This window comes from Talpa occidentalis, unplaced genomic scaffold (assembly GCF_014898055.3).
Source record: "Talpa occidentalis isolate TD23 unplaced genomic scaffold, MPIMG_talOcc4v2.1 talOcc4.2, whole genome shotgun sequence".
Lineage (NCBI taxonomy): Eukaryota > Metazoa > Chordata > Mammalia > Eulipotyphla > Talpidae > Talpa > Talpa occidentalis.
The window spans coordinates 150,654,925-150,671,117 of record NW_023602073.1 but is presented as its reverse complement, the minus strand read 5'-3'; the positions used below and the strand labels follow the sequence as shown (position 1 = coordinate 150,671,117).

Genomic DNA, 16,193 nt, shown 5'->3' with positions numbered 1-16,193 from the left:
TTGTGTCTACACCTGAGCCGAGTTCCTGGGCCGGGGAGATGCCACCGGGAGGGGCAGCTGCACCCAGACTTACCTTCCAGGCGATTTTGTTTCCTTTGGAGTCGTGCTCCAGGGCAATCGGAAAGTCTCCTCGCTCGTAAAATTTGCGAAAGGCTGTGGGCTTGGTGGGTCTCTCTTTAAAGGCTCCGGCAGCTGGAGGGCCTCGCACCTTCGAAAGAGGGAACCAGCTTTTAAAACCATCCACAGAGAAAGGCTTTATTTTAAAATTTTAGTTTCTATGAAATATTCTGGAAGATAAAGACCCAATCTACCAGAGACAACAAAAATCTCACTGGCACAAACTTTTGGAGAAGAAATCTATCTTACAATTGCTCGTAAGGATCTGCTTTATTCCAAGCTCCTTCAGAACATATTCCTAGGAAATGTCCCTTAAAAATATCACTTGAGGGCCTCCCTTGTGGCGCAGGCGGTTGAGCACCGCACTGTGAAGCTGTCCGCAGCCTCTGCAACACCGTTTCATCCCAGTTGGCCGGCAAGAATCCCACATGGCCCGGCAGACCTCTCCTGTCGCGCCCGCTGCTCCCCTCAGCAGTGTATTTCATCAGTCTGCCTGTTCTGCTCCCTGCTCTTTCTCTGGTGAATCCTCTCACCCTCCCGTGCATCTGACCTGTACCCCGGTTCTTGAATAAATAATAAAAATCTTAAAAAAAAATCACTCGACAAAGAGAAAACGCTTAGCTTTTGTATAAGAAAAGACAGGGTAGAGGTGTGGGATTCAGAGTGTTAAAACATGGGTTCTCTTAATCGAAGCATGTTGGTTACGTCCTTGTTAGTGGCGTGGCAGGTGGAGTCACCTTAAGGCACCCGTGACTGAAGCACCCACAGTCCCCCCACTACGCCCTGCACTCTCCCTCCCTGCTCCTAATCACCCCTCTGTCTCTAGAGACCTCAGATCTGTGGTCAGGTTTCAAGGGCTGTTTTTAAAGTTTGTCTTTAATCTTTTGTTTGGTTTCTCCACATTCCACATATAAATGAAACCATCTGGTATTTATCCCCTTCTGGCTTATTTCACTTAGCACCATCCCTTTCAGCTCCCTGCCCACAGCTGCAGGTGGTGTGAGTGTATCGTTTTTGATGGCTGAGTAGTGTTCCATCGCATGTACAGACCAGTCATCTGGATCCACTCATCTGTTTGGGGGCATTTAGATTTCCAGAGCTTGGTTATTACCAACTGTGTTGCAGCAAACCTAAGAATGGAGATTTCCTTTCAAATTAGTGTTTACATTAATGCCTAGAAGTGGAATTGCTGAGTGGTTGGCAGTTACACTTCTAATCTCTGGAGAAACCCCCACACTGCTTTCCGCAAAGGCTGGACTGGTCTACACTCCCACTCACGCATGGTACGGGGCTCCTCTCTCTCCACACCGTCACTGGTGCCCTTGGTCTGGGCCATTCTCACAGGCCCAGAGAGGTGGCCTCTCCCTGTGGTTTGTGGGGGTGTGTCCCTGATGATTAAGTGGTGATGAGCATTTTTTCACGTGCCTGTTGCCTGGAGAGTCTTCTTTGGAGAAGTGCCCATTTAGCTCCGCCCATTTTTTGACTGGGTTATTTGTTCTTTTTGTTGATCTTTGGTATCAGTTCGTGTTAACACTTCTCAGATTCCTCATAATGGCATTTCTGATCTCAGGTGTGATATACTTTGGGGCATACTGAAGTAATAAATTTAAATGATTTACTTTATGCATAAAATGGCATTATGTGTTCTCATGTTATGAATATTAACAACAAAGCTATAAAAATGTGATATAAAATTAAGTAATGATAAATGAGTTTCAGAAGAAAAAGGGTGGCCTATTATATCTATGTCTAAAAACATTTGATAATATGAATTTATAAGTAGCACTGAAATAGATTATATGAAGATCACTTCCAAAATTCAGATTTTTAGCAAAGAAGCAAGTTTCATTTTGAGTTACCAACACTGACTTCATCTTTCAAATCTGACTTTTTATTATGCAATAATTTGTTAGATATTCAAATTCAAAGTGATTAGTGAACTCTCTAGAAAAAATATAAAACACTGTATTATTCCTTAAAGTCCAAAAAGGATTATCTTTCCCTGTTTATAAAAAGAAAGGTAAAAACTAGTCACTTATTACTTTTACAATGATTATTTTATTAATTCTCAATAAGGACAAGATAGCAAATAAATAATATATTAATATTTTAAGTTTTTTTACATTATGTTCATTTTTAATGCTTGTGTGAAAAGCTTTAATTTTTACATAAATAAAAATACTTCTAATACAACAGATGTATTAGGTAGTGACAAATACTCCTGAGCTAACTTACAGAAAAAGGCTAACACTCGAAACTGAGTGTGACATGGAGAAACACCTGAGGATCTAGTGCCGTAGTGGAAGTGAAGAGAAAGATCCAACAAAGGCAGTTGCTAGAGTTCGGCTTTCCCTCCCTCCAAAGTGCGCTGTGCTCAGCACATGGGGAAGGAGGTAACAGAGGCAGCGCTGGGCGTGGGCAGGACTTCCTCTTTCTTACTGACGACTGAAGTGTGTTCTGGGAGTCGGGTTGTCAGCCATCATTTTTGGCCCCAGTGGTTGGACAGCACTCGGGGCTCGGCTCCAGGAATGTCTCAACTAAGCATCGTGGAAACCTTGAGGCTGCTGCCTGGACTTCTGCAGATCATGTCGCTGAGAAGTTTGAATCACATTTTTTGGGGGGAATTTATAAAGAATCAGCCACCATTTATTTTTCCAAGAAGTTACATTTTAAATAAGTCACCATTTGAAGACACCCCCAAAAGAGTTAGAATAAATCTAAAGAAAGGAAACCTAGTGGAGTTAAGCCAGAATCATATGTATTTACAGAGTCAGAGTGCAACAGCACACGTGCATGTGGGGGGGGGGTGTGTGTGCACTGTTATTGTACAATACTGCTTACTGGTCAACAGATGCTATTCAGCCATTAAAGGAATGATTGTGCTACTTGTGAGAACATGGATGGAACTTGAGGGCACAATGCTAAGTGGCATTAGTCAGGCAGAGAAAGACAAACACTTTGATCTCACTTATAGCTGAAATCCAAAAGCACACCTGAAATCATAGAGACAGCCCAGAATGGCGGCTGCCAGCGACTAAGGGTCCGGCATCTACTGAATATCACTTTTTCATTTGCTTTCCATCTTCCTGATTATTGACAACTGTCTATTGAAACCTGATGCTGGCATAAGGTGAGATGCTAGACCTTGGTCCTTCTGTTCTACCTGCTCTATTTTGACAGCTCCCTGGCAGAGATACGGGGGACGGTGCCCCTCAGACCGCCAGAGTGGTGCAGAAGCTCTGGTACCCCGCCTGGCCTCCGTAGACTCCAGCGGAGACAGCTTTTCATCAAAGCCAGGTGGAGGTGGGGTCGCAGCACCAACAGGCCTCCCTGAAACCTCCTGCCACAAGGTAGCAGCACCCGGTTACTATGCCCCACAGGGACACCCCAGAGGGGGGCCTCATCATCTTGAGTAGTGGTGGCATCCTTGGCCACCACACCAACAGAGGGGAGGAACGTCTGTTGACTAGAGTGGGAATCCAAGCTCCCCAGTGGTCCCCATGGACACTGTGGGTTTTGGGGGACTCTTTACTGATCAAGAAGAGATGAAAGATCTAGTTCCTCAGTACCTGCCACAACCAGTGCTTACAACTTTGGCTGCTCACCTACTAACCATCCTTTTCAGTTTTTTCGATGCCAAGTTATTATTTATGCTGTTCGCAACAAATTTGTTTAATTTATCAAAACTTTCCTGGAGATCATCCATCTTTCTCCCTCGCCTTTGTATTTCTCTGAAAATCAATTTCTCTTTTTCCTTTTGTCTCCTATGCTAAATATGTTCCCATCTTTCTGATTCTAAACTAAAAACTCCAATTGCCCATTTTTTTCAAGGAATGAACACATTCCTTAGAAGCTTAGCAGGTATTTGATAAATTGTTCTAAATAATGTATACTTTCCCATCTCCCATACGTTTTCATAGACTCCAGACAGAAGTGACTCCATACCTACAGTTCCACGGAAATAATTTACAGAATTATCCATGTTAATATCTAATAACTCAACAGTAGGGAAACTCTTGAGTGTCTTCATTCTTTGTCTATATATTTCTGCCACTTACTTTTAAACACTTTATTTTTTTGATTATGCTATAGATCCATTCTAAATAAACTCTTGGAATTTCAGAAGTTGTAACTTGTAAAACTGAGTAAATGTCTCATTTAGACCCTATTAATCGTGCACTGGGGCTGCAGCTAATTTCCTGCAGGTGCCCTGTCCCCACATCCCTGGGTGATCTTTCAGCCCCACGTAAGCTGTATAAGAACACACTGTGTGTTTATCTCCTGCACACAACCTATTCCCACTCAGAGTAATTCTAAAGCTCCATACATGAAAAATCAAGTGAGATATAAATCTAGGAATATGTAATGAAGACACTACTACTGGAAATCACATGGATGGGTGTTGCTTGATTAAACGACCTTAACACCAATCAAAAATACCATTAAGAATTCTTAGGTGAGTCCCATATTGGTAGAAGAAGAAGAGGAGCGACCATAAATTTTATTTAATGTCTTAGGAATTTTACCCCTATTTGTTATAAATAATATAGAGCAAATAAGGAACATAAATCAAACTAGATTTGTGGGAAAATGCAATTAGGATTTGCCTGAATGGTGGAGACTCTCCATAAACCAATTAGGAAGAATGGATGTTGCAGCAAAATGCTTTTAATAAAATCTAATGCACTTGGGAGCCAAGATATTGAATGCACTTTGAAGTGGCTATGGATGACAGAGTACTTTCTATGCCTACATTATTGAATGTACTGTAATGGATTTAGGACTGAGATCACAGTCTGTCATATGGTCGCACACTAATAATAATTAGTAGGAAGGAATTTAAGGTGCTCTAAAATTCTTCATCATCTACTTCTAAAGTTTCCTTTTTAGCAGTTTTATCTTTAAGCATAAACTGAAGCTAATATTTAAATAAGACTTTTACTTCAAGTGGGAAATGTACATGTAGCTATTCTACTTGTTCCAGTTACCCAACTCACTGATGTTGAAACAATAAATGCAAAGACATTAGTTTCCCATCTTCATCAGCCTCCATCTGAAACTGTGAAACAGGAGAGCACCATGCTGGGGTGGCTGGAGGGCAGGAGTTGTGTCCCCTCCTGTCTGTATGCGCTCCGGATTGCCAGGCCTAGGACCGCCACAGTTGTTGCCATCAGCCTCACGGTACTTTGAGTAAGTACCATGGAATTCAGTGTCTGTCTATTTACCAAATGTAATTATTTTAATACATCAATAATTTTGCGGTGCCTAAGATCACCAGATGAGCAAGGAAATGCTTGCCATGGCATTACTATCAGCCAATGTGATAATAATTACACAGCATAATACAATAAAAATACAAGATTATAATAGTAATTTTTTTGTTAGTAGCAACCACAAGATAACAAGAGACTTATATATCTATAGCTATATGTACACCTATCTCACTATATATACATTTCTCAAATAAAACACACAGAGTGTGTGTATGTGTGTGTGTGTGTGTGTGTGTGTGTGTAGAGAAAGAGATACTATACAGAGATTCTACATGTAGATTCTATATAAACATACAGTGGTCCTTAAAAGTCAGGTCCTAAATTAAAATTCATATGGCATGGGTACCTATTATCTATTTTAGGAAGCTAATTCTGCCAAGATTTAACAGGAAGGCCAGTGTAAGAACCGGAACTAAGCTGATAAGTCTGGACTTTTCTGCACTGGTCCAGAACGAGATAGCAAAGGCCTTAAATTAGGGTGACATCATGAATAATAAGAGAGCCCCTAATATTATAGTGATTGATTTTCAAACATTGTTGTTTTCAACAAAACCCATATGAAATGATCTTACTAACAAGGAAACCAAAGCTTAGAGAAGTTCAATAAATTGGCAGGCATCACAGAGCTAGTCAGTAACAGGAACCAGGTTGGACGGCCCTAGTCCCTCGGCAGCTATAAGAGATCTATAAATTCCTTTATGTGTTCAGCCTCTGTGGGAGCTGGCAACAATCTAGAGGGGGTAAAATTCTCCAGAACACATGGCCTGGTGGAGGAGAGCAGAGGCAGAGAGCAGACTTGAGCCTTAGACCACAAAGACGTGCAGTGTGTTCAAATGATGGAAACATCCCACTGCAGAATGGAAGGAGAGCTTAGCCGCCGCTTAGAATTCTATCTCCTATTAATGATCTTGTGCTTACCTTTTAAAAATTTACAAAAATGCCATACTTTCTCATTTTTATGTCCTTTCCTTTTACTGTACCTTTTTCACTTAATATAAAATGTTTTGATGTTGCTGTTAGTATCAAAATTTCATTTTTTGTGGCCAAACAATATTTTACCAGCTCTTTGCAGTTATATAATGAAAATTGTATTATTTCCATTTTTTGCCTTTTATAATATTATCAGTATCTCAGGCGAATCACATCCTCCATATTTTATATTATTTCCTCCAGACAGAGCCCCCAATATGAGACAGTAAGATTGGGATTTATATTCAGGATTTCTGGAAGCAGAAAAGGTCTGTCTAGGCTGCTGTAACAAAACACCATAGACTGAAGCCCTTACATAACAGAGAGAGTTGTTCTGGAAGCTGAGTGTCTGAGATAAGGGTGCCAGGGACTGGGGTCCTTGAACCCATTTTCGAGCCTGCAGAATTTTGCCTCCTCCCTGTGAGGAGGAGAGGGAGGGGCGTGGGGGGCAGAGAGAGATAACACTTGCGTATTTCTTCTTACAAGGTCATGACTCTCCTGTGGGGCCCCTGTTTCCATGGACCTGTCTCATAAATCCAATGACCTCCCAAAGGCACCGTCATGTTGGCACTAAAACTCCAACATGTGAATTGGGCTGGGGCGAGGGACCCACCATAACATCTTCTCCTTGTGCAATTTGGATTCTTGTGTTTCACAAGCAAGGATGAACACTCTTCCACCTTCGTATAAACGCTACATATGCATGCATACTTGCAGATATCATGTCTTTTACATATAACTGTCCTGCATGAGATTTTTAATATCAAAAGATAGTAACCATTTGCTATAAATATCTCCTAACCATCTCTGCTTTTCATTTTTATTTCTTTAGCACTTGAAGTTTTTAAATTGTGTAGGAATATCTTTTTTCTTTTCTTTCCTTGCTCTTTTGCCTCCAGCTTCACCTTCTCTGCATCATTCTTCTGTCTGCTGCACAATGAATATTCTAATAGACTAAATCACATCTCATCTACTTAAAATCCATAAATGATGTCTCGCTGACACCACCGTACACAAAGCCATTTGCAAGCTGACCGCTTATCTTCAGTCATTCCCGCAGGCAGCCCAACACAAGTCAAATCCAAGAACCCACAGTTCCAAACATGCCTCTAGGTCTCTGTGACTCTGCTGTTCCACCAACCTGTACTTCTCCTTCCTTCCTGTTCTCCTCATAACTACCAGATCACCTTCAAGGCCCAGCAGAAACATCACCCCTGCTAAGAAACTCCTTAATAAACCATAGTCATATCCTGCAGTGAGATTAGTTTCTTCTTTGGGTTAGGCTTGAGACACACAACTAGGCCTGGTCATTCAGCCACTTGAACAATTTGCATGAAGATTATCCGGGGAATCTGGCTGTTGGCAGTTGTCTATAATCAAGTGTTAAGTTAAAACTATGGATATGGGCAGATTTTCCCCTCAGCGGCGGGAAGACAGGTGAAGGGCCTCAGAGAGAAGCCCAGGAGCAAAGAGAGTTCTTTACCAAAGAGATTGAATATATAAAAAGATGACAGAGTCAATGAAATGCAGACACACTTTGACAGTGGTTTGAATAGACTCAAAATGGCAGAAGAATTCAGCCCTACGAGACTTAAATAAGCAAATTAGACCTTTAGAAGAAGAGAGAGTGTTAAGACAAAGGAAAAATGAACAAGCTCTACCAGAAATAAGAGATTCAATTAGAAGAGAAATTCTACGAATGAAGGAGAAGAAAAAGAAATAAGACTGGAAAACTTATTCAAAAAAAAAAAAAAAAAAAGTGAGAACTTCCCAAACCTACAGAATGAATTAAATATGAAAGTCCAGCAAGTAGAGAGAACACCTACATTTTTAGATGTGAAAAGATCTACACCCAGACACATCGTTTTCAAACTATCAAAAATCCAAAATAGAGAAAAAAATCTACAGCCGCAAAAGAAAACAAAATAACTTATAAGGGCTCCCAAATTAGGATTTCCCCGGATTTCAGTCTACTCTCCAGGAAGAAGAGAATGGAAGAAAATATTTGCAATCCTACAAGTCAAGAAATGTCAGCCAAGAATTCCCTATCCTGCAAAATTATCAATTACATATGAAGGGGTAATAAAATTTTTCTTAGACAAAAAGCTTCTAATGGAGTTTGCTACCACCAGACTTGCTCTTCAATGCCAGAAGGAGTTTTTCCACAAGAAAAGAAAAACTGAACAAACTCCTCAGCAAACAAGAAGAGCAATGTGACACCAGTACTGAGTGAGAGAATACTGTGAGTCAACAGCACCGCATACTAAGGGGGAAGAAGAAATGGATGGATGAGTATAGTTAAATGTCAGAGAGTAGACGCTAGCTTACGAAGAGCCCAAAACACAGGGACTTAAGTAAAATCCCCATGGTAATCACTAACCAAAAATACAGAATAGACACCAGGATGAAGCAAAGAAATTGATCATTGGATTCATCTAGAAAAAGTAGAGAGAAACAAAGGGAAAAAGAAACAACAGAAAAATAAAACAATCAAAAATCAAAGACAAAATGACTGAAAATAAACACAGTTCATATCCATAACCAACCTAAATGTGAATGGTTTGAATTCACCAATAAAAATATATGGGCTAACAGTATGGGTAAAAAATTCCAGCCATTAATATTTTGTTTACAAGATACCCATTTAAAACTGATAGATAAAAACAAACTAAAAATAACAGGCTGGAATAAGGTCATACATGCTAATAACTCAGAGCATAAATCAGAAACTGCTATTCTTATATCCAATAAGCTGGACTTCAACTAAAAAATGTAATGAGGGACAAAGAGGGACACTATACAGTGATCAAGGGAACAACTCACCAAGAAAATATCACTCTTATTAATATTTGTGCTCCAAATATAGGAACACCTAGTTGTATAAAGCAACTGTTAACAGACTTAAAACAATATATCAAGAAAAATGCAGTTGTAGTCAGAGATTTCAACACAACACCAACACAAAGGGATAGATCATCCAGACAGAATATTAACAAAGAAATAAACTTCTTAAATGAAGTAATTAGATCAGATGGATTTATTGGACATTTACAGAGTTTTCCATCCTAAAAGCAATAAATACACTTTCTTCTCCAATGCACATGGAAAATTTTCAAGAACATATCACATACTAGGACATAAAACAAGTCTCAGAAAATATATGAAAATAGAAATTATAGCAAGAATTTTCACAATGTACGAAGCTAGAAATTAACCAGAAAGGGAATTCTGGAACAAACCAAAATACGTGGGGACTAAATAGAATGCCTTTGAACAACATCAGTGTCAACGAAAAAAAATCAAAGAAGAGACAAAAAATATCTAGAGACTAATGAGAATGGAGAGACAAGCTACCAGACCCTATGGCAAGAAAAATCCTCCCCAGGAACAAAATCCCAGGATAATATGGCTTCACCAATATTCTACCAAACCTATGGCAAAGATCTAATGCCTACCCTACACACAAGCTTCAAAAAAAAATTGAAGAGGGAGGAAATTGCCCCAAAATCTCCCCCAAACATTCTGTAAGACCAACACTGGGGACCTGATCCCCAAACCAAATAGTACAAAAAAAGAAAGAAAAAAGAAAATTAGAGACCAAAGTCTCTGATGAACACATTGATAGATGCAAAAATTCTCAACAGAATTCCAGCAAATTCAACACAGCAACATATTAAGAGAATCATCCACCTTGATCAAATAGGTCCATCCCAGAGAGATGCAAGTCTGGTTCAATACAGGTAAATCAATGGCATCCATCAGATCAACAAAAAGACAAAAATCACACAATAATCTCAATAGATGGTAAAAAAGCACTTGGCAAGATCTAACATACTTTTGATAAAAACCCTCCAAAAAGTGGAAATAAATGGAAATTATGTAAATATTATAAAACCTACATATGACATACTCAATGGTGAAAAGCTGGAAGCATTTCCACTAAGAGGAGGAACAATAAAGGCAAGTCCACTATCCCCACTGTTGTTAACACAGTCCTGGAAGTCTGGCTGAAGCAGTTAGGCAAGAAAAAGACAGAAAAAAAGTGAAACTGTCACTATTTGCAGATGACATTTTATATACTTAGAGAAACCCAAAGATTCACCAAAACAACTTGTGGAAATAACAAATGAATGCAGCAAGGTAGCAGGATACAAAATCAAAACACAACAATCAGTGGCATTTCTATATGGAAAAAAATGTATCCGAAGAAAGGGGAATAAGTAATACATTTCCATTTATAATCATACAAAAAAGAATGAACTACCTGGGAGTAAGACTAAAGAAGCAGGTGAAGGACTTTTATAATGGAAACTATAAAACTCTATTAAGGGTAATAAAAGAAGACACAAAGAACTGGGAAGATATGGAGACCCCATATTTAACACCATACATGAAAATTCACTCAAAATGGACTAAAGATTTGGACATAAGAATTGAAACTACAAAGTATTTGAAAGACATCTACCCAAAGATGTATTCAGGACTAGAACCCCAGCAGCAAGGGAAACAAAAGCAAAAATAAACAAGTGGGACTACTTCAAACTTTTTTTTAAAGATTTATTTATTTATGCATACAAGTGCTGGTGTACAGGCCAGAGATGTGGGGGAGGTAGGGTGAGAGGATTCACCTGAGACAAAGTGGGTTGCAGAACAGGCAGACAGACTGAAATCCACTGCTGAGGGGAGCAGCGGGGAGACAGGAGAGGTCTGCTGCACTATGTGGGTAGCTCCCTGTCTGGCGGGGGATCCAACTCATGCTGCAGAGGCTGCAGATAGCTTCACAGTGCTGTGTTTAACCCCTTGCGCCACCAGGGACCTACGTCAAATTTTAAAGCTTTTGCTCTTCGAAAGAAGCCATTACAAAAATAAAAAGGCAACCTACAGAATGAGAAAAATATGAGCATACCATATATCTGAGAAGAGGTTAATCTCCACAATTAACAAAGAACTTACACAGTCCAACAACAAAGAAACAAAAGACCCAATTAAAAAATGGCAAAGGACCTCAGTAGACACATCTCAAAAGAAGACATTCTGGGGTCTCCCTGGAGGCAGAAGGGGTTAAGTACAGTACTGTGAAGCTATCCGCAGCCTCTGCAGCACGAGTTGGATCCCCGGCCGGCCAGGGAGCTACCCACATGGCACAGCAGACCTCTCCTGTCTCCCTGCTGCTCCCCTCAGCAGTGTATTTCAGTCACTCTGACTGTTTTGCTCCCCACTCTGTCTCTGGTAAATCCTCTCACCCCCCACACCTCTGGCCTGTAGCCTAGTTCTTGTATGCATAAATAAATACATCTTTTTTTTAAAAAAAAGAGAAGACATTAAGACATTCTGATAGCCTATAGACATATGGAAAATGTCCAACATCACTTATTATAAGAGAAATGGAAATTAAAACCACACTGAGATACCAGTTCATCCCTGTGAGAATGGCTCATATGTTAAAGAAAAGAATTAACAAATGCTGGTGAGATTGTGATGAAAAAGGAACTCTCATCCACTGTGGGCGGGAATGCAAGCTGGCACAGCCCCCGTGCAAAATGGTATGGAGATGTTCCAAGAAAATAAAAATGGAAATCCCATTTGACCCAGCAATATTGCTATTAGGTGTGTATCCAAGAAACATGAAACATTTAACACAAAAAGCCCCATCTACACCTATGTACAAAGCAGCAGTTTACAATTGCCAAATCATGGAGCCCCTCAACAGATGAATGGATAGAGAAACTGTGGGGCACATATTTGATGGAATATTACACAGCTGTGAAGCAAAGATGAAGTGGTAGCATTTGGCACAAAATGGATGGACCTCGAGGTGATTATGTTGAGTGATTATGTTGAGTAAAATCAGCTAAAAAGTGAGAGAAGTCTAATATTTTATCCTAAATGAAAACTAAAATTAGTATTGTGATGTAATAAGTTACATTTAAACTGGCATTGCCATATACTGTTTATAAAAAAAGGAGTTACCGTTTAATGTGGTTTTTTCAGATACATAAAATGAGAAAGATGACTTAGTGTAGATAGGAATGTAAAACAAAATGATAAAATTTTCAACTACAAAATTTAGAAGACTTTGGAACTAGACTTAGGTTTTCTACTTGACAATAAAGTATATCCCGCCTGGTTCCCAAAAGGAGCTAAGGTAGCTCATGAAGAAACACATAATACAGAAGCACGGGGAGGGGGTAGGATACCCAGGCAAGCAATCACCTCCACTTCTTCCTGCAACAGATTAAAGAATTACACTGGTAGACCTCAAAGATCCTGTCTACACCGCAGAACCAAATATGTATTCATTAATTCAACAAACATCAAGGACACATGATATTATCAGACAACTCACCCACTTGTGGGACTCAGAGGACCCTCCAAGGGCCCGTAAACTCTAGTTTTACTCCTGAATCCACAAGCACTAAGGAACACATCATCCCAGGTCACATGTCAAGGATATTTTTCTCAGCTCTGTCTCCTCAATAACAACCTCAGATTCATAGATACCAGGCTTAGATCCAATAACTTGATTTAGAATTGCTTCTGCATTAGCTATGGACATAAAAAAGCCAACCATTGCTGAGGAAATTGTGGTTATAGCATTTAAAATTTATAACTAAGCTGGAACACACTTGGAACTAAGATTTCATTTTCAAATCTTGTCTTTATAATCTAAAATAGTCTTGAAAGCAATGATTAGATCACACCTTTCTTTGAGAATGTTTGGTTTAAAGTAATAAGCATCGGTGCTTCTTTAAATTCTCCATTGTAGGGGGAGAAAAAAAAAAACAAGAAGATTGATAGCCTTCCTTAACAAAATGAGATGCAATAATCAAATGATAAAAAAGAAATCTTGACAGTTGAAGGCTAAAAAAGTTTACTCAAAAGCTGCTCTCCTCTTGCAGTTAAATATAGAAAAAGGCCACATATCTAAGTGCCCAAGAGTGTTCCTGCTATCAGCTTGTCTCTAGAGAGTCATCAGAGATTTCAATTTAGACTGTGCTATTTAGCATCTGTCTTGTAGAACTGATAAAATGCCTGAGTGACTGAGACAGCTTGGCTAATACACTGTCACACCTAACTCTAAGGCCAAAGAAATGAGGGAGCTAAATGTAAAAGGAGAATATAAATGGGTAAGAGTTTAAAATATATTCTCTTCCTCTTACACCTTTAATGTTGAAAGCATGGTAAATACATCTGAACAGATATCTTCAGCATCTTGCAACAGAGTTATTTCGAACTGAATAATTAGAGCAAAAATGTTATTTTGTATATGTGAAGAGACTATTGCCACTTGCATCTTACATATCATGAATATTTTAATAGAAAATTTGAAAATTCTTGTGTCTAATAATGCAAACTGATATTCTGAAGAAAGAACTAGCTATTTCGATGAAAACAATTTTTAGAACTGTTTACAATAAAAGATATTTATTTGGGTGGAAAAAAAAAAGAGTTCTGCTTTAGCATCAGTCTACTGGCTCCCTCTAAAATAAAGTACTTTGAAAGTTCATACAACTTACGGAGACATGAGGTACTTTATAATTAATAAATGCCATGGGCCAGATAGTAACTAGAAGATAATATAATCCCAAATGCTAGGTTAGACTTTGATCAGTCTGGGATTTTCCACAACAGTTTATTCAACCATGAAAGGAGTGCTAAGAGGCCTCCCTGGTGGTGCCGGGGTTAAAGGCTCAGTGTTAGCAAACTGTCAACAGCCACTGCAGCTCGAGTTGGACGTCTGGCCAGGGAGCTGACCCACAGGGCGCAGCAGACGCCCGCTGTCTCCCGCTGCTCCCCTCTGCAGTGTATCTCAGTGGATTGGCCTGTTCTGCTCCCCATTCTGTCTCTGGTGAGTCCTCTCACCTCTCACACCTCTGGCCTGTACCCCAGTTCTACGCAAAAAAAAAAAAAAAAAAGAAAGAAAAAGAGTGAGCGCTGGGCTGTTTAGCAGAATGTCCATGGCAACATTATAAAAGGAAACGAAGCAAGATCCTTAAAAGGTGGAATGGGGTGATGACGACAGCACTTCCCCACAGGAAACGCAGCTGCAGCGTGAAAAGTCAATGAGCTACAGGTGGATGGGAGGAGAGTCAAGGAAGAGCCTTGTGTTAGGAGGAAGATCAGCTCCCGCCCCTCAGTTTGGGGTTCCAGAGAAAGCTGAACTCAGCCTCTCCCCACCCGACCCCACCCCCGCCGCCCCCCTGTGTAATCCTCATCAAGGTCTCTGGGTGCAGGGAGGTGCAGACTCCCGTGGCCCTGCCCGCCGCCTCCCGGTTCCTACACTGTTGTGCACGTGCCGCTTCCTTCCTTTCTGGGTTCGAATCGAGGTCACATTGCATTTTGACATAATATAAACTTCAGGGTGCATCGTGTGGATCCACATGTAGGTGCGTGAGTTAAGGCCACTGCTGCAAATCCAGTTCGATCCTTCATTTCCTGAACCCGGCCCGGCCTCCTCATTTACACTGTAACCCTCTGCCGGCGCCTTTGGTCCTCAGCCAGATCTGCTCTACCTGCCAGCTGCCTTGGAGTGTTGCCCACCCATTTGGGCTGAGAGCTGACACGGCCCTCAGAAGGCCTCCTGTGGGTTATTCTCTCTCCACACCCAGCTTATAGCGCTGTGACTTAACCTTGCGTCCAGCTATTCCATAGGCCCCTAGTTCCCCCGCAGAGAATCGGCCCTGCAGAATATCTCAGCCTCTCTGGTTGTCCTTCAACGATCTTGACCTGAATCTTGGCCAGCTGGTTACTCCGAGGTCTATTATAAAAATTAAAAAAAAAAAAATGCAGCCCTCCCTAATTCGAACCTCAAGTATCCTTTTCCAAGGCCATCACCTGCTCTCTCTCTTGCTCCAACTTAGTCCTAACCCTCAAACCCGAAACCCCTCACCCTTCACAAGTCCTTATTCCCTCCTCTGCACTTCTCACCGGTCAGTCTCCCTGGAGCTCGTGCCCAGCTCCTTTAGGCCTGTCTGGGTTTCTCGTACTTTGCAAAACCTTAACACTGCCTAGATCAAGCTCATCCAGCACTCTGTGCACACCTGTGAGGGTGCATGTAGCTGGCGCAAAACCTCCAAGCCGGCAGTTGATAACCCTCACCTACTCCTGTCACTACAGCACACACATCCGAATTCCCTTCACTCCGCAAACCTCTAGCACCTCTTCATCCTCCCTCCCAGCGCAGGGTCTTGCTCCTATTCGCTGAAAACCAGAAACAACAGAGAACTCCCACTGTATCTATGCACAGAACAGCCACTGCAACAGACGCTGCCTTCCTGCCTGTGGGTTTGGGCCCCCTGCTCCTGCTTCCAGCTGCGACAGACACCCCCAGGTGTGCAGCACAATCCAGCCCTTCTCCTGGTTCACCTTCTCAGGCAAGCTTTCCTTGAGCACCCCTGTTTAACACTACACATTAACCTGCACCCCCATAAATAAAAGGGATGCTATTTATTTTAAATGATCTAAGTCCTAGCAAAAGCACCATTTGACTCTGGCCCAAATGGAAAGGGAAGACAAATGTGACATTCTTTCATTTATTAGATGCCAATTTATTGAAGATTTTTTAATTTTTTAAAAAAATTTATCTATGCATACAAGAACTGGGGTACAGGCCAGAGATGCAGGGGTGGTGTGTGAGAGGATTCACCTGAGACAGAGCCGGAAACAGAACAAGCAGACTGACTGAAATACACTGCTGAGGGGAGCAGCGGGCGAGACAGGAGAATAGAGGTCTGCCTTGCCATGTGGGTAGCTCCCTGGCCGGCCGGGGATAAAATTCGTGCTGCAGAGGCTGCGGATTGCTTCATAGTGTGGTGCTTGACCCCTTGCGCCACC

General features: G+C 41.0%; 1 protein-coding gene across 2 annotated transcripts in view; it reads right to left on the bottom strand.

Moving 5' to 3' along the window:
• PACRG (parkin coregulated) overlaps window positions 1–16,193 on the bottom strand; it is a 403,478-nt gene that overhangs the window by 340,196 nt on the left and 47,089 nt on the right. For both annotated transcript variants that reach the window (XM_054697962.1, XM_054697963.1), the window contains exon 2: window positions 74–208. In XM_054697962.1, coding sequence (XP_054553937.1) covers window positions 74–208 — 135 coding nt within the window. The remainder of the gene's footprint in view (window positions 1–73; window positions 209–16,193) is intronic.